We start from the raw sequence: 21,624 nt of genomic DNA, 5'->3' as shown, positions 1-21,624 counted from the left end.
AATACTGTATAATCTCACTTTCATGTGGAAACTAAAACAACTGAGGTCATAGAAACAGAGAGCAGGAACGCCTGGTGGTTGCCAGGCATAGGGGGCAGGGATGGGTGAAGGTGGTCAACGAGCTGAATAAGTTCTGGGGATATAATATCCAGATTGCTATCTATAGTTAACAATACTCTATTATATATTTGAAAATTGCTGAGATTAGATTTTATAATTTCTCACCACACACACACACACACACACACACAAATACAAGTATGTGAGGTGATACATGTGTTAAGTAACCCTATTGTGGTAATCACTTCACAGTATATACATATATGGAATCATTGCATTGTACACCTTAAACTTACACTATATTATATATCAGTCATATCTCAATAATGCTTGAAAAAAAATACAAGATTTTTAAAATTCAAGATTTTAGGAAAAAAATTCCTTTAAAATGAAGTCCAGGCTTCCCTGGTGGCGCAGTGGTTGAGAGTCCGCCTGCCGATGCAGGGGACACGGGTTCGTGCGCTGGTCTGGGAAGATCCCACATGCCGCGGAGCGGCTGGGCCCGTGAGCCGTGGCTGCTGAGCCTGCGCATCCGGAGCCTGTGCTCCGCAACGGGAGAGGCCGCAACAGTGAGAGGCCCGCGTACCACAAAAGAAAAAAAAAAAAAGAATTTCAAAGGACACTATTTCAGGCACTAACTGTATTTGGAAATACTTTCAGGCTCATTCTTGGCCTGGTATTTTCATTTTGCTACACATCCATTCTTTGCACGTATAGGCCATTGATTGAAGGTCCATTGTGTGGATGGCAGATGCCAAGTGCTGAGGGAAATGAGGAAGGACAGAAAGTCCTATGCAAGTTATCTTTGCGAACCACAACAACATCTGCAGTTAGGTACGTGACAAATACTCTTGGAAAACAGTAGGTTTTTTATACTTGTCAAATTAGACCTTTGGGAGAACATGAACCATTTGATCTGATAATAAGAGCGGATTCCATGTTCATACTCTAAGTGTGAACCTGATGAGTAGACTGTAGACAAACAGAGGGAAAACAACCGGTTATCAAATCTGACGATGAAGGACAGACATCGGCTAAGAATATCTTTGGAGTAATCTTCCCCACTCCTAAATATAACCCTTGGGATTCGAGACATGCTGACTTTTCATGTGGCCCTTCCTATGTTCTGTAATTTGAAGCTGCCCCAAAGTCTGCAGTTGGTGCAAGAACTATGACCTCTTCCTCCTTGGCCTTCTTTTTGGCATCATCCAACTTCTTCTTTTTGCTTTCCGGCATGAGATCATCTAACCAGCTCAGCTCCCGCTTAGAGAAACAGAGATCCATGACTTTCCTGACAAAGACCAGGGCCAAAACCTGAAGAAAAATAAAGAAAGTGAATTAGGGGGGCTTATTTCCTCCCTGGAGTTTAAAAGCAGTCTTATTTTCACAGCAGACTAGAACATGCCAAGCAGAATCAAACTCATAATAATCATAATATTTGCCTTTATTGAGGCTCTCTGAACCAGATACTAAGTTAAGTGTTTTCTATACAATAGTTTATTTAACTCTCATCATAACAACCCTACAACTTACTGATGCCCTAACTGAACTAATTTAATTCCTTTATTGAAAAGAGGAACCCTTCATCAGCAGATGGCCCTAAGAGCTGCCTTCCCCTGGCTTGAGGCCAGCAGGAAGGGCTACCAGGCAGCCTGGGGGTGGCGAACCTCTCCAGGAGATGGCTTCGGTGGGGCCAGCCAAGCTCAAACCAAACATGGGTCACCAGGGGGTGAGAGGGCCTTGAAGGACCGTCTGGACTTCCTCGGATCCTCTGCCTACACATTTACTCACAAAATCCTTGCTTTATGCCTGCGGCATGGATCTCGAGCGATTTTTGTCTCTGCCCTCTGGCCTGGCTTGACACTCATTTTATAAATGAGGAAACTGAGGCCCAAGGAGAGAAAGTGACTCACCTAAAATCTGACAGCTAATTTCCTCCATGGAAACGACCAGGGATCTCAACTGCTGCTCCACTTTCTCCCCATGAGGGCCATTTCAGCCAAAGGAGAACCAATAATAACCCAGAATGACCTGCCTGGACTGACTGGTATTCACCAGCTAAATTTGGTGACTGGACCAGGCATGGGGCAAATCAGGCTAATTAAATTCATTTCTCCCTAATTTCAATGACTATTTTCCCAATAAAGCCAAAATTCATAGTATCCCTTCCAGGAGTTGCCAGGAATTTGCTATTTCTTTAACCAAACACTCAAGCCCTGAACATAACACCCAAATGCAGAACCCTACATGTATTCTGACAAAATTGAGACACCCATCAGGAGGGTATATATCTAGGAGATTAGGGGAAAAGGACCCCGAAGATTCCTCACCCTTGAATATTCTCCCAGTAAGACAGAGTTCAAAAGTAACTAAATGAGTACCAGACATTACCCTCATTGGCTTTTCCCTTCTGAGGCCCACCCTTTGGGTAACTTTCAAAGAGTCCACTGAAATCTCAGCATCCTCATGACACAGAGTGAGCCAGAGACAGGAAGCCCTCAAGAGGACAAGATGGAACAGTGAGGTGGTCAGGTGGCAAGAATTTCATCATCACCCTAGTTTTAGAAAACAGGTTGTCACCTGTTGCTGAACCACACAGTTCAGCTTTCCTGGTCTCCTTTCCAAAGCACTTGCTTCAGTCAGAAAAGAGGCAAGGATGTCCCAGTCACTTATCAGTGCTAGACCAACCTCTTCCTCTTTCCCAGTGGCTTGAAATGGTGCATTTCCACCACTATAGACACTTCTGATTGCAGTAAATTCTAAATAGGAACCATATTGCTTTGAGGTAATATGCAAGTTACTGCAAACATGAAGAGTCCTCTCCATGTCAGATATATGAGAGAAAGAGAGAGAGAGAGAGAGAAAGAAATTCAGACAGACAGACAGGCAGACTAGTAGCCTTAAAAGTAAACATAGTAAACTACTACACACATGCTTCCACACCTCAAGGTCCTCAAAATAATGCTGCTCCTGCAAAGACCAACCAAAAAACAAAAACTCACCATCAGTAAAGGATTAATATCCAGAATATATAGAGAACTCCTAAAACTCAACAACAAAAAAACATACCACTTTATTTTAAAATGGGCAAAGGACTTGAATAGACATTTCTCCAAAGATGATATACAAATAGCCAATAAGCACATGAAAAGATGCTCAACATCACTAATTATTAGGGAAATCAAAACCACAATGAGATACCAACTCACACCCATTAGGATGGCTGTTATCCAAAAAACCCTGCCATGCCACAACATGGATGAACCTTGAAGACGTTATGCTAAGCGAAACAAGACAGTCACAAAAGGAAAAATACTGCAATTCCACTCACATGAGGTAACCAGAGGAGTCAAATTCACAGAGACAGAAACGAGAATGGTGGTTTCCAGGGACTGAGGGGAGGGAGAAATGGGGAGTTATTGTTTCATCGGTACAGAGTGTCAGCTCTGCAAGATGAAAGACCTTCTGGAGGTGGATGGTGGTGATGGCTACACAAACACTGTGAGTGTACTTAATGCCACTGAACTGTACACTTAAATATAGTGAAGATGGGAAGTTTTACGTTATGTATATTTTATCACTATTTTTTAAAATAAAGAATAATACCTTTTAAACTCACCATCATTGGAAAGACAATGGCAGCTGGAGATGCCTTGATGACCCAAAGCAGGATGAGGCAGGTCAGCTGGATGAGGGTGAAGAGGTGCACTTTGCGCAGCGGCACGTGCCGAAGGTAGATGAAGTCTGGCTGGTGCTTTGCAGGCATCCCGAAGAGCTTCAGACGATCAAAGAACTGAAAGGAGGGAACTGGCATTTATTTTCAGGTGGTTTCTCTGGGCCTCGTTAATCCCATTCATCTCTCTTAATATCACCTGCTCCGAAAGGTGGGTAATACCGTTTCTACCTGACAGAAGGGGAAACTGAGTCTCAAAGAGAACAGGTAATTTGACCAAGGTTGGTAAGTGACAGAGTCAAAATTTGAACCTATCTCTTCTAATTCTGGGTTCAGCTTTCTCTCTCCTCTCCCACACTCTAGCTCCTGAGACAGATCTTTCTCAGGGCGTGTTGAAAACAAAATAAGCAGTGGTATCTTTCTGCTTAAAAGACCAAATCTCTTATTTGTTCTTTGAGGAGTTTGGAGCTTTTTACTGATTAGTTAAAGTAAAAAGATAGGGACTTCCCTGGTGGCACAGTGGTTAAGACTCTGCACTCCCAATGCAGGGGACCCAGGTTTGATCCCTGGCCAGGGAACTATATCTCACATGCATGCCGCAACTAAAAAGTTTGTGTGCCACAACTGAGGAGCCCACGTGCCTCAACTAAGGAGCCGGTAAGCTACAACTAAGGAGCCCACCTGCCACAACTAAGACTTGGTGCAACCAAATAAATAAATAAATAAAATGTTCAAAATATATATATTTTTTTTAAAAAGTAAAAAGATGAAATCTCATGGGGCTTCCCTGGTGGCGCAGTGGTTAAGAATCCACTGCCAATGCAGGGGACACAGGGTCAAGTCCTGGTCCAGGAAGATCCCACATGCTGCGGAGCAACTAACCCCATGCGCCATAACTACTAAGCCTGCGCTCTAGAGCCCACAAGCCGCAACTACTGAAGCCCACCCGCCTAGAACCTGTGCTCCGCAACAAGAGAAGCCACCACAATGAGAAGCCTGCACACAGCAACAAAGATACAACTCAGCCAAGAACAAATAAATAAATAAATTTATTTATTTTTTAAAAAATGAAATCTCATAACATTCTGCATATAGAAAAAATGACCATCTTATATTATAAAAAGGAAAACAGAGACCCAGAGAGATTAAATAACCTGCCCAGGAGTTGGAGGAATCAGGCTCCCTGACTTCAGACTATACTACAAAGCTACAATGAACAAAACAGTACTGTACTGGCACAAAAAATAGAAATATAGATCAGACAGAACAGGATAGAAAGTCCAGAGACAAACCCACGCACCTGTGGCCACCTAATCCATGACAAAGGAGGCAAGAGTATATAATAGAGAAAAGACAGTCTCTTCATAAGTGGTGCTGGGAAAACTGGACAGCTACATATAAAAGAATGAAATTAGAAGACTCCCTGACACCACACACAAAAATAAACTCAAAATGGATTAAAGACCTAAATGTAAGGCCACATACTATAAAGCTCTTAGAGGAAATTATAGGCAGAACACTCTTTGACATAAATCACAGCAAGATCTTTTTCAATCCACCACCTAGAGTAACGAAAATAAAAACAAAAATAAATAAATGGGACCTAATTAAAAGCTTTTGCACAGCAAAGGAAACTATAAACAAAACGAAAAGATAACCCTCAAAATGAGAGAAAATATTTGCAAATGAAGCGACTGACAAGGGATTAACCTCCAAAATATACAAATAGTTCATGCAGCTCAATATCAAAAAAACAAACAACACAATCAAAAAATGGGCGGAAGACCTAAATAGAGATTTCACCAAAGAAGACATACAGATGGCCAAGAGGCACATGAAAAAATGCTCAACATCACAAATTATTAGAGAAATGCAAATCAAACCTACAATGAGGTATCACCTCACACCGGTCAGAATGGCCGTCATCAAAAAATCTACAAACAATAGGGCTTCCCTGGTGGCGCAGTGGTTGAGTCCGCCTGCTGATGCAGACGACACGGGTTCGTGCCCTGGTCCAGGAGGATCCCACATGCCGCGGTGCGGCTGGGCCCGGGAGCCATGGCCGCTGGGCCTGCGCGTCCGAAGCCTGTGCTCCGCAACAGGAGAGGCCACAACAGTGAGAGGCCCGCGTACCGCAAAAAAAAAAAAAAAAAAAAAAAAAAATCTACAAACAATAAATGCTGGAGAGGGTGTGGAGAAAAGGGAACCCTGCTGCACTGTTGGTGGGAATGTAAATTGGTACAGCCAGTATGGAGGTTCCTTAAAAAACTAAAAACAGGGCTTCCCTGGTGGCGCCGTGGTTGAGAGTCCGCCTGCCAATGCGGGGGACACGGGTTCGTGCCCCAGTCCGGGAAGATCCCACATGCCACTGAGTGGCTAGGCCCGTGAGCCACAGCCGCTGCACCTGCGTGTCCGGAGCCTGCATGTCCGGAGTCTATGCTCTGCAACGGGAGAGGCCACAACAGTGAGAGGCCCGCATACCACAAAAAAAAAACAACTAAAAATAGAGCTACCATGTGACCGAGCAATCCCACTCCTAGGCATATATCTGGAGAAAACTATAATTCAAAAGGATGCATGCACCCCGATGTTCACTGCAGCACTATTTACAACAGCCAGGACACGGAAGCAACCTAAATGTCCATTGACAGAGGAATGGATAAAGAAGATGTGGTATATATATATACAATGGAATATTACTCAGCCATTAAAAGGAACAAAATAGTGCCATTGGCAGAGATGTGGATGGACCTAGAGACTGTCACACAGAGTGAAGTAAGTCAGAAAGAGAAAAACAAATATCGTATAATATCGCTTATATATGGAATCTACAAAAATGGTATAGATGAACTTATTTCCAAAGCAGAAATAGAATCACAGATGTAGAGAACAAACTTATGGTTACCAGGGGTGGCGGGGTAGGATGAAATGGGAGATTGGGATCGACATATATGCACTACTACGTATAAAATAGATAACTAATGAGAACCTACTGTAGAGCACAGGGAACTCTACTCAGTGATCTGGGATGACCTAAATGGGAAGGAAATCTAAAAAAGAGTGGATATATGCATACATATAGCTGATTCACTTTGCTGTACAGCAGAAACTGACACAACATTGTAAAGCAACTCTACTCCAATAAAAATTAATTTTAAATAAATAAATAACCTGCCCAAAGTCACATTAGAACTCCGTGCATAACAGTGACCACTAGACATTGTAAAATAACAAAGAGGAACGAGCCACCAGTATAAGAAGTGGCTAAATTATCAAATTATCTGGGTACCCAAGTTACCTCCTGATTCTCTCTGTTCAAAGGACTCAGAGGAATGAGTTGATGGATGGGAAAAGGCAGACTGTGACAGGAAGTAATACCTGCTTTCTTGGAGCAGCTCCCACGACTCCCCAATCTCTTCACCAATGTACCCCCAGTTAAACCCGCCCCCCCCCCCGCCTCACACTTTAGCCTGGCACTAAACCTAGTGTTGTCCATGTGTGGAAGCCAGTTTAATTCTTGATCAACCTTTCAGATCTAAGTTTACCAGCATCTGACAAAATGTGTTTAATACATGCCTGATGATTGTCTGCTGAATAACTGACGAACGACTGGAACCATGACATTGAATCAGGCCACCCTGAAAGTCTCTGTGCACTCATGCCAACATGACCCTATTTTGCCCAATGCCCAAAGAAATGTCTAAAATAGCTGAAGCAGCAAGACTAGGAAATGGTTTCTCAAGAACTGGTTTGTGCTCCCCTAGGGAGGCTGTCTTTCCCTGGTCAGGACAGGTGAGCTCACCAAGAGAAGACACTGCCTGGCTGAACCATGCAATACCTGAATTCCCTGTAGTGAAGACACTCCCATGTAGAGGAAAACTCCGTAGAGTACCGGCATCGGGATAAACTGAAGACGAAAGGGCAGAAAGGCCAGAAATTAAATTTGGTGTCATAGCACACTCAAGATTATATAAACTTCCAAATCTCCAAGAAGGAAGCCAAGTCACAAAATCACTGCATAGATGCTGCATTCGTTTCTGCTGCCTTTACGTGACTTAGAAGTAGAAGCAAAAACAGACGCTGACAATGATAAAAAATCATTTTGTTCGGAAATGAAATGATTACACTAAGTGTAATTTGGTCCTGGTTAAATCATAGGTCTCACATCTTCTTCTCCCCATCTGGCTCTTCCTCCTCCAGGGAAATGGGCGCACACACACACACACGCACACGCACACACACACACACACATCTCTTTTACGGAACTGAAACGTTTTAAATCTTTTCTAATCGCAGAATCATCTCCTCAGGGATTTGGTGTATTTTAATATAGACTAATAACATTTGCTTTTTTACTAACCAGAGACTTGAGGGCAGGAGTGGGGAGGTTATCTTAACAGAGAAGGAATAATTTGGGGAGAAATATCAACATTACTCTACTGCATTTGACTATACATACTTACCACATTATATCAATCTAGGTAATTTTCAGAGCAACTCTATGAGGTAGAGTAATGAGGCCTATGGAATCAAGGCAAGGAAAGTCTTTTTGCAAAGACTAAACTCGACTTGCTTTTATTCTGAGGCTAAAGAACATTCCCAAACATAATTCTTCTTTGAACCAGAAAATCCCCATTGGATTTTACGTTGTTCCAGCTCTAGAGCGAGTAGACATCTCAATTTGGTGCTAACCTGGTTGGAAGAACTACTGAATGGTTTCCTAAAAGAATCCCCCTGAGACAGTTACAGGAAGGCCAGGCAGTGCCCACCACCAGGCCTTCATGGTTACATTCCCAGACGAGCAGCGACCTTTGGGCTCCTCCAGATGGCACCTAGACCAGAGGCACCTAGGGCTGGGGACAGAGAGTAGAAGGGGGCAGGGCCATGAGGAGAGGTGGCAAGATTAAGTGGAAGGTAAGGGGACAGGAAGATGGTTGAGAATCCTTTCCCTCCTCTCCCACTTCTCACCCTTAAATAGCATTTGCAGTGCAGGCTGAGGTGGTTGACAATTCATCAAAAAGAGGGAGAAGGAGGCAAAGGAGATAAGTAAGTGCTCCGGAATGGTTGGGGCTTGCAGACAGAGCTTTCCTTTTGATTCTATTTTTCCCAGATGCAGGTCTTACACCCACAAAAAAAATTTTTTTCTCATTTTCAAGGTGGCTCCATCTGTCCCAAAATCCTCTTTTCACCCCACATGTCACACCAGCCACTGCCCATTTTTCTGTTCCACTTCACAGAAAAAAACCTCTTGAAAGAGTTGTCTGCCCACATGCCCTTTACTTCCTCACCACCTGTTTACTCTCCGGCCCCTGTCATTCGGCTTCTGCTCTATTGTTCCAATGAATCTGCTCTTGTCAAGTCCCGTTAGGCCTCCATGTTGCCAAACCCAATGGCCTTGATTTAGTCTTCATCTTTCCAGACAGTCTCTGACCAATCACTCCCCTTGCTTGGCTTCCCTGACATCACAGCCTGCTGGTGTCCCCCCTCCGCCGCCAGCAGCTCCTCTGAGCCTCTGTTGCTATCTCCTCCTCTACCCAACTTCGAAATATCGGCTCTCCTTAGACTCTGCTCTTCTCTCTAGTCCTCCTCTTTTATATCTACCTTTCTCCCTCAATCCACTCTTTTGGCTTTCAATACCACCGACGTGCTGTTGACTCCCACATTTATATTTTTAGCCCAGAAGCCTCCTCTAGCCTCTTCACTCAGATGCCTCCCAGACATCTCACTCAAATCTGACCACGCCCACCCCTTATAAAATCACTTCCTCCTTCATAACAGTCTTCTCCCTCTTAAATGCCATCACTCTCCACACAGATGGTCAAGTCAGAAACCTAGCAGGCATTTTGATGCTTCCATTTTCCTCACCCCATTCCATATCCAGTCGACCAGCAAGACCTTTGGATCTCCTCTGAGATATCTATGCATCCCTACTACCAACTTCCTCATCCAAGCCACCATCCTCTCTCACCTGTAACAGACTCACCAGTCTCTCTGCCTCTATTTTTCCTCAACCCTAAAAACTTACTCTCTAGATATCAGCCAGAGAGATCTTTTTAAAATACTAAATGGATCATGTCCCTCTCCTGTTAAAACCCTTCAAAGGTTACCTTTACCAGTGTCAGCAAGGCCCTGCGTGATCTGCCCCTGCCCACTCTTCAATCTCATCTCAATGCTCTTGCCTTAACTCAACACCCTTGAGCCCTGGTATCTCCTAGAACACATATCATCACTTCCCACCTCAGGGCCTGTCTAGACTGCTTTTCTCCCTTCCCCCACGCCCTCTCCCACCATCCATGGCATGGCTGGCTCCATCTCATCTTAAATACCATCTCCTGAGAGAGGCCTTCTCTGACCATAGTAACTAAAACATCTCCCCTTAATTCTCTATAGTACTACAGAGAGTACCATATATTTCCTTTTATCCCACATCATATTCTGTAATTACCGTGTTTGCTTTCTTAACTAACCTTCTTAACTACATCTTATCTGTCTTATACCACTAGAATAAATTCCTTCAGGGCAGGTATCTGTACGTGTATCTGTTTGCCATAGTGCTGTATTCCCAGCACCTAACAGAATTCCTGGCACAAATCAGGCACTCAGTATTTACCTAATGAATGAATGAACGGTTACCTTTAATATAGCTGTCATGAAGACTGAGCAGCCCATCAGCACAAAGATCATAAGGCCTGTTACTCTCTGTTCTCGGATACCCAAGAATTTGGGCTGTTCTCCAGGGGCAGAGCACTCAGATTCCAGTTTGAGGCTGTTCACATGTGTGATGGACAGGACAGTTGCAGCCACAAACCAGGGCAGGCCCATGACGGAGCAGACACCCAGCATGACGGCCACCATCAGCAGGTCCAGGTGGTAGCCACATCCTTTCTGTGGGGAAACAGAGTCTCCGTCACCATCAGTGGGCTGGCTGTAGTGGGACATAGGACAGTGAGCTAAGAGTCTCAGGCCCAAAGCAGGAAGGAGTGTATGGATAAGAAGGAAGGGGTCCAGAGATTCCAGCAGAGTCTTCCAGCCCCTCCTGGTGTGGAGGGAACAGAGAAGAAAGAGAAACCTTAGCTGGTCTTACACATGCCAATATCCGACTTTTATTCAAGTGCCCCCAGATCTCACCCTGAGTCTCACATATTCAAAGATTCATCCTTTCTTGACAGAATAAGCAGAGACCAAGCCACATCTTGACCATTCTAGAGGGTAGACCCTACAGGAGTCGGAGATAAACAGGTTCCCACAAACCCTCCCCATTCCTTGCCAAATACGGATGCTGCCTACTCTAGGGAAGAAAGGAATAGAGATGAGGTGTGAAGCCTCTCACTAATAAATGTACTGGCACCAACCCTGCCTCCTAGAATCCTTGGGCTCAAGGTTCAGTCTGGAAACCTCGATAATGCACATCAATGAGAGAATACCTGTTTCTAGGAAACAGTGGCCCAAGCCCTGACCTGAACATCAGGAACCTAAGCCCGACCCAGACCATGTGGCTACGTGGGGACCACCAGGAATTCTGCCCACCAACCTCCCTCACAGGTTTGAGAGAAGAGTAATGGACTCCAAGCTTCCTTCACATCATACAATCATGCTCTACCCTAGTTTCATCTCCAAACCAATCTTTGTCATTAATGGAGGGATTGGAAACCCCTGGAAACCCCGTATGAGCTCCTCCCATGACTGATTTTATCCAGGTTCTACAGTTCCTGACCTAAACAGGCTTACCCTAAATTTTTAAAAAATATAATAGGCTGCCGTTATGAGTCCTAGGTCAGAACTTCTTGTTACCTTGAGCTTGTGTTCCTTCCTGTTAATGATGACAGCTGTGATCTGCTGGTCCATGAATATCAAGATAGTGCAGAGAAGAGCTGGGATAATTGCAGCTATCACAGTCCACCAGGGATTGGGGCCAATGGGACTAATAATCCACCCTCGATCATCCCGTGTTGGCTAAAGGGAAAAAACAAGATTTTTGTATTTCAAGTTAACTATAGTCATTAGGGCAAAACAGATCAAACGGAATCACAACAAGCACAATTCTTTTTATTCCTGAATGAGAATCCTTATAAAAATAAAAATAAAAAAAAGCATGAAACACAGGAAATCTATGGCCTTGTTCCAAATCCCCTTTTGAAAGACTCGGTCCCCAACTGTCAACTTCTTATGGAATATTCATTACTACTTCACTTCCTTCCCCTACTCTCCAAACCCCTGTGTACAGAAAAAGTGACTTTATCTCAACATTAGCCCAAGTAAAATATAATTAACAACAAAATCTGTTGTCAAAAAAGAACTTAGTGACTTCCAAAGACAAATATAAATAACTTTGATTATCCTCCTCACTGCTCCCCTCCAGAAGCCGTATAATGTATGTCTACAGAACAAATAAAGGCAACATAGAGCCAGTTACATGGAATTTCAGGGGACTGGTCCAAGGACCTCCTCCCATCAGCAGTGAAACAGGGGTCCAGGCACTAGAGACCTCAGAAAGGAGCCCAAGACTGCTGAACTTGGGGACTTGTGTGATCTAGGACTCTCTCTGATGTCCCTGTAAGACTACTGTTCATAAACCTTATTTGGGTGTTTGTAAAATTCCTAAACTCTCCTAGATCTCAAAAAAATGCTAAGGTACTCTGAGGAAGAAAAGTGCACTTTGTTTGGCGAGTAGTGATGGAGGATAAAAGGCCAGGGGTACAAATTGGCCCAGAATTCACCAAAACTCAATGAACAAAGCAAAGACTATCACATCCAAAGTATTTGGTTCCATATTGGTTATGACTCTAGGATTCAAACACTCTTCAATAATGTCACCAAGTCCCAAATTATGAATAGCTTAGGTTCCGCAAGTTTACAGAATCTGTGTTTCCTTAGTAACAATGTTCTAAGTGGTAGGTAAATTGTTAGGTCAACACAAAAACTTATTAAACCCTGACTGACATTACCCCATCAGTACTAGTACTAGCCTTCAGATTGGGTCTTGGTCACTGGCGGCCATGTGGTGTAATAGGGAAGAGAAGAAGGAAGAAAATTTCTTCTCTGCTTCCTGAAAGTGAGGCCTGCCAATGAGGAACACTTTCTTTGACATTCTCCCATCTCCCCTCTCGTCTCTCCTACCTCGCAGAGGCCTTCTTCCCAGATGTCCCAGAAATTCAGTGTCTTCTGACTGTCTTAAGCCTACCCATCAGGGAACATTTCCAGGGACTTCTTAATGCTCCCAGATTAGTTATTTTTACACAAAATCCATTCCTCCCGCAGGGTCAACCTCAGCCAGGTATTAGAGAAAAAGCTGACTGCACTCATTCACACAAAGGTGAGAATGCCATATTCTAGGACGTATATATTTTCAAAGAGGGTGTTTTTTAATCCATCAATTTCTAACTGGTGGCATTTCAGTGAATTCAACAAAATAAAATTTAAAATTTTCAAGCAATATGGAAAAAGGTATTTTTAACCAGGCCTACTTCAGAGAGAGCGAGAGAGAGAAAGGGAAGACAAGGCCAACTGTGCCGGGTGTTTACAAGATAAAGGCCTACGTTCCAGTTCCCTCCTCCTCCCCAGCCTCCCCCATTCTCTCCTCTCCTGGTTCCTCTCTGGTCCCTGAGGACGCCCAGGTTTTCTCTCCTCTCCACCCTGCGGGGACCTACGGAACTGAGCTCAGCTCTTCCATCTTCTCAGTTTACTCAGTTAGTGCCCCCAAATTGAAATAGATTTGGAGTCCCCATGTTTTGATCATTTGTTTTACTTTTTTGTATTGGTTTTTGGATAAACAGTATAGATTATAGAGAGATATACAAACAATGGATGAGGGTTGAAGAGATGTCACGATTAGTCTGGTGGGGGCCCTAGACTGAGAATGAAGCTCCTGGGCCAGCTCACCTCCTCGTAGGGCAAGATTCCTGAGGGGCGGGACCGAGGCCGGCAAAGAGCCTTTTCATCCTTCCTGATACCCTTATACAGCTGATGCTCAGTGAAGTGCTGTTAACCGGACGTGTTCCAGAGACCCATATTTCCACAGTCTCTGGCATATATTTATGTAAATACACATATTCCATTGTTTTAAATCTTCACATATTAAAAACAATAAGTAGCATTAATGAAAATAAATAATAATTTTCACTCATTAAACAACGTTAGATGTTCTGACTTTTCTGACTTGAACTCGGCCAAGCCTGAGGAGTTTGCTTTTCTGAATGGTGAGGCAGGAGAGCAACGTTCAGGTTTAGAGGACTACACAATTCATGATCAGGATGGGGAAAGGCCTCTGAAATAACTTGGGACCAGATTCTATGAAACTCCGTAAGGGCATCAAGTACCCTGAGATCTGTTTACCTTGAACACACTGGGAACTTGAAGCTTTGGTGATGGGATTCCAATCAAAAAATCAACAATCACCATTGTGAAGATAGTGAGGAAAACAGCAAAGTCACTCACCGTGGAGCGGACCTGGCACAAGAAAGGATTGGAGACGTGTTTCAGTAGGTTAAATATGATAGAAAAGACTCAGGTGTTGTAAAAGGCTTAAACATCCTCAGAAGAATGCTTTAATTTTATGGTTCAATTAATACAAGCATTTTTAAACAACAGGACACTGTTAACATGCCCAAATTCATCCCCGAAGTGTGGATAGGACGGGGGAGAATGAATCCTCTGACAAACTCTACTGGAACCCACTCCAAACTCTGAGGAGTTCTGTTTAGAGCATCTAGGCCAAGCATTTAGAGAATAGTTCTGAGAACTTGGGATTAGATTTCCTGGGACCAGCAAGGTCCAGCTGTGCCAGCTGAGAACCTCACAGCAGCACCACTCCTCTTCTCTCTCAGACCCAACATCGAGTCCATCTGCAAGTCCTGTTGGCTCTGCCTTCAGCTCATGCCCAGAATCTGAGCCCTTCTCACTGCCCCCACGGCTTCCACCCAGATCAAAGGCACCAGCGACTCTTGTCTCTATAGCTGCAGCAGACTCCTAACCCTGCCCCTGTCCTTATTTAAAGCTGCTGGAGGGACTTCCCTGGTGGCGCAGTGGTTAAGAATCTGCCTGCCAATGCAGGGGACACGGGTTCGAGCCCTGGTCCAGGAAGATCCCACATGCCGCGGGGCAAGTAAGCCCGTGCACCACAACTACTGAGCCTGCGCTCTGGAGCCTGTGAGCCACAACTACTGAAGCCTGCACGCCTAGAGCCTGCTCTCCGCAACTCGAGAAAGCCCACGTGCAGCAACGAAGACCCCATGCAGCCAAAAATAAATAAATAAATAAATTTTTTAAAATTAATGAAAAAAAATAAAGCCGCTGGAGTGATCATTCAAAACACAAGTCAGATCACATCACTCCTCTACCCAAACCCTGAAATGGCTCCTCATTTCACTGAATTAAAAAATCCAGAGCCCTTCTTGGCCTGTGAGGCCCGCATGCACTGGCATCTTTACTGCTCTGACCCAGCTCCCCACGCTCCCTGGCTCACTCACTCTGCTCCAGCCACACAGACCTCCTTGCTGTTTCTTACTCACGCCAGACTCACTCCCACCTCAGGGCCTTTATACTTGCTCATCCCTCTGCCTCAACTGCTTTCCCTCCAGGTAACCCTGTGGGTAGCTCCCTCTTTCACGTTCACTCAAATATCACCTTCCCCATCGGATCTTCCCTGATGCTCCTCCTTAAAAGTGGTCACCACCCTCCATCCCAGCACTTCCTGTACTCCTTTCCTACTTTATTTTTCTCCATAGCACTTATCACCATTTTGTCCCTTAGGGGACTGACTCTCCCACTCTACAGTTTAGTGTAGCTTTAATAAAATACAATGCCCCTCAAATGCCCAGTGCCCACCTTAATCCGAACTTCCAATGAGACAGAACCAAATATATCTTAGCCCCATGTAACATCACTGACACCTTCATCTGACTTTGCTTTCCTTTGAAACCTGAGGTTTCCAGCTCCCTTTCCCTGGTTTTGTTAGTTCTCCTCTGAATGTTACATAAATTCTCTGAAAATGTAGCTGCCCCACCGTGAAGCCCATCCTGACCAGCCTGGGGCCCAGGGCCCGTCTCTCCTCTGAACTCCTATGGCCCTTATGGCATCTAACTATTTACTACTGTCTCCTATGGGCATGGTTGCTTCATGGGTTTCCCTTTCCTATCTGATGGCAGGGACCATATATTTTTTAAAATCATATAATAGCTTTATTGAGATACAATTCACATGTTTTACAGTTTGTTTTATTATTTATTATTTTTTTATTGAAGGAGAGTTGATTCACAATGTTTCAGGTGTACAGCAAAGTGATTCAGTTCCATATATATATTCTTTTCCAGATCCTTTTCCGTTATAGATTATTACAAGATACGGAGTAGAGTTCCCTGAGCTCTACAGTAGGTCTTTGTTGTTTAATCTATTTTGTATATAGTAGCGTGTATGTTACAGAGGTCATATTTTAAACTTCTTCTGCATCCCCCGTAGCACTCGACCCGGGCCTGAGCAAGTAGTCAGTACACAGCTGCCACTTGTTCACAGTTCGTCCAGACCGGAAACACGCCCCAGAACTTACTCCATACGTGCCTCCCTTAACCACTGTGCAGGCTGACTGACGTCTGAGACTGTGTTTTCATCGTGAACGTGTGCACAGTAAATGCCTCAGCCACTGAGCCCTCACCCATTCACACATCCTGCTCTGCAAAGGCGCCCAACTGAAGACTCGCACACGCAGAAAAACCGCCACTTCCTCCTGATTGATCTCCTCCTCAAAGCAAAGACCCCTTTAGCCACTCTACGCTTGGCCTCTAATTCCACCCTGCCCAAACGAGTCACGACACAAATAATGCCATCTGCGTCAGGGAGAGACGGCTGAGGCTTCAAACCGTCATGCAGACCAAGTCAGCGATTTCATAAGCTATTGCCAGAGCCATCCCAGGGAGGAGACTCTGGGGTCCCCTACACACACCTCAAGCAATCATCCCAATTTACTATCTTCAGGAGCCAGCTCCAGCTGCTGCTCGCTACCTGCCCCAGCAGGCTGGAAATGAGACTTATCACTCTTAGAGAACACGATGACCACCTTAAACTCACCTGACACTTTTCAATCAAAACCTCTTAAGTATTAACCCCTCATCCCACACCACACATCTATGAAAGAGGCTGCTGGACACAGGAAGAAGAGAAGGCCACGCCCTCCAAAATCAGGTCATTTGGAGCTCGGCGCCTGCCAATCCACTCACAAGCACCACGGAGGCCTAGAACAGGCTCTGTTATATTAGAAGTCTAACACGAAAGAAATGCAAGAGCGTGCTACCTACTCTGGTTGGGAAATAGCGGCTTGTCTTAAATGTCTTCAAGGTGCTGGAGAGGATGAAGGTGGTGAAGAATAGAATGCAGGACCAAAAGAGCACATCCGGAGTATAGGGTCCATGGTGGCCACACACAGAGCCCGTGAACTCCCCATGCATCTCCTGGCACTCCTGAAGGAACAGGCATTCCGGGTGATGAAAGGCAGGCAGGAGGGAGGACACAGCTGCTGAGTCCACCAGCACCGTCATCCCACGGCTGCTGGGAAGCTCAGGCTGCCTGCAGCATCTACTTGCCCTCCATGTAGTTGTGGGGCTCTTGCTTGCAGGTAAGGGTGACTACTTAGAGTCCTAACTAAAACACTTTTGTAAAGGAAACCAAACTGTCTCAAGAAAACACGAGGTTCTAGGAGGGCCCTAGTAATCTGTATTATTTCTATTACAGAGGACTTCCAAACTTGAATGTTCTTCGAGCCCCACAAAACCTGGATGTGGCCCCCTACCCTCTCTGATTTCATCCGCCCACATCCTGAGTGCAGGGTCACTGGGTGGGATCGTGTGGGAGAGAAGAGAGAGGTAGTCCTCCTTTCCCTTTATGCAGAGAGAATTTTGAAGGGGAAAGGAAAGTCAGTAAGAATAGTTTAAAAAAAGCTTTATTTCTGTAAATGCCAGAGCTTGCTGAAGGGCTACCCCACTCCTACCTAGAAGGTCCCCTTAAACCTGGTGGTCACAAGACCGAGCCGCCTGGCAGCACCCAGACTTACACTAACAGTCAGGTTGGCCCAGTGGACTTCTGTTGTCACGATGTTGTGGTCCTTCCAGTACTGTAAGGTGTGATTGTTTGGGTTCTCTGGGAGAGTACACCTGCAGCTGAGGGGAGAAGAAAAAAGATTCCTAAGGGAAGTAGCCAAGTATTCAATTAAATATTTCTAGTCATGACAGGGCTACAGGCACTGCCAAAGCCCACATTATTTCTCCTTTGCCCACTTCAGATCCCTGAGGTTGGTCCTATTCATTGAGACCCAACCATACCCTGATTTTTCAGTCAATCGTTACTAAAACTGGGCTCAAGTTGGCATGCGGGTCTTGGGTTAAATTGTGCTGACAACCAAGTTTGGCATCTGACGTGGTAGTTTCCTTGCTTAGTTTGTATCTCTTAGGCTCTTCCTATGAAATTCACTCTACATGGCAAGGAGGACCGGATACGCCGTTCAGCTCTCAACAGCGTCCCCAAGCCTAAGTATCTTGCTCCTTAAACCTGCATCACATTCTTGCTCTAAAAATCAGAGCCTCTTGGAATTATATAAGACAGAAGCTACATTAGCCCTGGTAATATCCCACTATCTTGACCATTCCCTGGCCTCCCCCGGCCTCGTCTTGCATCCAAACCAGAGCAGACCAGACCTGTCCCACTGGCCACCATGTTGCTTCCTAGTCCCAGCATGCTTCACTCCTGAACTGCCTCCCAGTATGCTCAACTGATACAGCCATTCCCACCAACTTTGTTTCATCTCTGATTTTAATGAGCATGCCTTCTAAGGATATAGCATCACAGAATTAAAATTCAAAAAGATCTCAATAGGTAATAACCATAGGAGGAAATCAACAAAATGAAACTAGGGAAAGCCATAAAGTCCTACATTTAGGTATAAAAAAATCAATTCCAGACTTGGAACCAACAAAGATGTCCTTCAGTAGGTGAATGGATGTACTGTAGTACATCTAGACAATGGACTATTACTCAGTGCAATAAAGAAATGAGCTATCAAGCCATGGAAAGATACAGAAGACCTTTAAGTGCGTATTACGAAGAGAATGAAGCCAATCTGAAAAGCCTACGTACTGTTTCATCACAACTATATGACATTGTGGAAAAGGCAAAACTATGGAGTAAAAAGATCAGTGGTTGCCAGGGGCTGGGGTGATGGGGAGGGATAAATATGAAGAGCACAGAGGATTTTTAGGGCAGGGAAGCTATTCTGTAGGACACTATAGTGGCAGATATGTCATTACACATTTGTCAAAACCCACAGAATGTACAATGCCAAGAGTGAACCCTAATGTACACTCTGGACTTTGGGTAATTATGATGTGTCACTGACTGCAACAAACATGGCACTCTGGTGAGGGATGTTGATAGTGGGGGAGGCTGTGCGTGTGTGCACAGTGGGTGTGTGGGAACTCTCTGTACTTTCGGCTCAATTCTGCTGTGATTCTAAAACTTGCTCTTAAAAGATTAAGTCTATTTAGGGACTTGCCCGGTGGCTCAGTGGTTAAGAATCCGCCTGCCAATGCAGGGGACACGGGTTCGAGCCCTGGTCCGGGAAGATCCCACATGCTGCGGAGCAACTAAACCCGTGCGTCACAACTACTGAGCCTGTGCTCTAGAGCCCACGGGCCACAGCTACTGAAGCCCGTGCACCTAGAGCCCGTGCTCTGCAACAAGAGAAGCCACCCCAATGAGAAACCTGCGCACCGCAAAGAAGAGTGGCCCCTGCTCGCCACAACTAGAGAAAGCCCGCACCCAGCAATTAAGACCCAACGCAGCGAGGAGGAGCTTCAAAATGGCGGAAGAGTAAAACGCGGAGATCACCTTCCTCCCCACAGATACATGAGAAATCCATCTACACGTGGAACTGCTGCTATAGAACACCCACTGAACGCTGGCAGAAGACCTCAGACCTCCCAAAAGGCAAGAAACCCCCCACGTACCTGGGTAGGGCAAAAGAAAAAAGAAAAAACAGAGACAAAAGAGGGAGCTGTGAAGGAGGAAAGGTCTCCACACACTAGAAGCCCCTTCACGGGCGGAGACTGCGGGTGGCGAAGGAGGGAAGCTTCGAAGCCGCGGAGGAGAGCGCAGCCACAGGGGTGCAGAGGGCAAAGTAGAGAGATTCCCTCACAGAGGATCGGTGCGACCAGCACTCACCAGCCCGAGAGGCTTGAATGCTCACCCGCCAGGGCGGGCGGGGGCTGGGAGCTGAGGCTCGGGCTTCGATCGGAGCGCAGGGAGAGGACTGGGGTTGGCTGCGTGAACACAGCCTGAGGGGGGCTAGAGTGCCACGGCTAGCCGGGAGGGAGTCCGGGGAAAAGTCTGGAGCTGCCGAAGAGGCAAGAGACTTTTTCTTCCCTCTTTGTTTCCCGGTGCGCGAGGGGAGGGCATTCAGAGCGCCGCTTAAAGGAGCTCCAGAGACGGCGCAAGCCGCGGCTAAAAGCGCAGACCCCAGAGACGGGCATGAGACGCTAAGGCTGCTGCTGCCGCCACCAAGAAGCCTGTGTGCGAGCACAGGTCACTCTCCACACCTCCCTTCCGGGGAGCCTGTGCAGCCCGCCACTGCCAGGGTCCCGAGATCCAGGAACAACTCCCCCGGGAGAACGCACGGCGCGCCTCACGCTGCTGCAACGTCACGCCGGCCTCTGCCGCCGCAGGCTCAATCCGCATGCGCACCCCTCCCTCCCTCCGGCTTGAGTGAGCCAGAGCCCCCAGTCAGCTGCTCCTTTAACCCCGTCCTGTCTGAGCGAAGAACAGACGCCCTCCTGCGACCTACATGCAGAGGCGGGGCCAAATCCAAAGCTGAGCCCCTGGGAGCTGTGCGAACAAACGAGAGAAAGCGAAATCCCTCCCAGCAGCCTCAGGAGCAGCGGATTAAATCTCCACAGTCAATTTGATGTACCCTGCATCTGTGGAATACCTGAATAGACAAAAAAATCATCCCAAATTGAGGAGGTGGACTTTGGGAGCAACGATATATATATATATTTTTTTCCCTTTTTCTCTTTTTGTGAGTGTGTATGCGTATGCTTCTGTGTGTGATTTTGTCTGTATAGCTTTGCTTTTACCATTTGTCCTAGGGTTCTGTCTGGCCATTTTTTTGTTTTTGTTTTTTGTTTTTAGTATAGTTTTCAATGCTTGTTATCATTGGTGAATTTGGTTTGGTTGTTCTTTTTCTTTCTTTTTTTTTAATTACTTAAAAAAAATTTTTAATAATTATTTTTTGGTTTTTATTTTAGTAACTCTTTATTTTATTTTATCTTTTTCTTTCTTTCTTTTCTCCCTTTTATTCTGAGCCGTGTGTATGAAAGGCTCTTGGTGCTCTGGCCAGGCGTCAGGGCTGTGCCTCTGAGGCGGGAGAGCCAAGTTCAGGACATTGGTCCACCAGAGACCTCCCAGCTCCACGTAATATCAAATGGCACAAATCTCCCAGAGATCTCCATCTCAATGCCAAGACCCAGCTCCACTCAACGGCCAGCAAGCTACAGTGCCAGACACCCTATGCCAAACAACTAGCAAGACAGGAACACAAGCCCACCCATTAGCAGAGAGGCTGCCTAAAATCATAATAAGGTCACAGACACCCCAAAACACACCATCAGACGTGGACCTGCCCAGCAGAAAGACAAGATCCAGCCTCATCGACCAGAACACATGCACTAGTCCCCTCCACCAGGAAGCCTACACAACCCACTGAACTAACCTTAGCCACTGGGGGCAGACACCAAAAACAAGGGGAACTATGAACCTGCAGCCTGCGAAAAGGAGACCCCAAACATAGTAAGTTAAGCAAATTGAGAAGACAGAGAAACACACAGCAGATGAAGGAGCAAGGTAAAAACCCACCA

The 21,624-nt window shown here is 45.6% G+C and overlaps 1 protein-coding gene across 1 annotated transcript in view; it reads right to left on the bottom strand.

Moving 5' to 3' along the window:
* The window catches only part of SLC4A8 (solute carrier family 4 member 8), a gene marked incomplete at its 3' end in the record, with an annotated part of 84,750 nt that overhangs the window by 11,922 nt on the left and 51,204 nt on the right, over nt 1-21,624 (bottom strand). The window contains exons 15-22 of the mRNA XM_082666158.1: nt 17,772-17,877; nt 17,020-17,181; nt 14,066-14,179; nt 11,525-11,686; nt 10,367-10,618; nt 7,572-7,640; nt 3,680-3,853; nt 1,237-1,374 (exon numbers count right to left, since the gene is read on the bottom strand). Of these exons, the coding sequence (XP_082522284.1) occupies nt 1,237-1,374; nt 3,680-3,853; nt 7,572-7,640; nt 10,367-10,618; nt 11,525-11,686; nt 14,066-14,179; nt 17,020-17,181; nt 17,772-17,877 (1,177 nt within the window). The remainder of the gene's footprint in view (nt 1-1,236; nt 1,375-3,679; nt 3,854-7,571; nt 7,641-10,366; nt 10,619-11,524; nt 11,687-14,065; nt 14,180-17,019; nt 17,182-17,771; nt 17,878-21,624) is intronic.

Source organism: Grampus griseus (genome assembly GCF_964374135.1).
Source record: "Grampus griseus genome assembly, chromosome: 11".
Classification (NCBI taxonomy): Eukaryota; Metazoa; Chordata; class Mammalia; order Artiodactyla; family Delphinidae; genus Grampus; species Grampus griseus.
The sequence above is the reverse complement of the archived record's forward strand: the minus strand, read 5'-3'. Positions and strand labels throughout refer to the sequence as shown.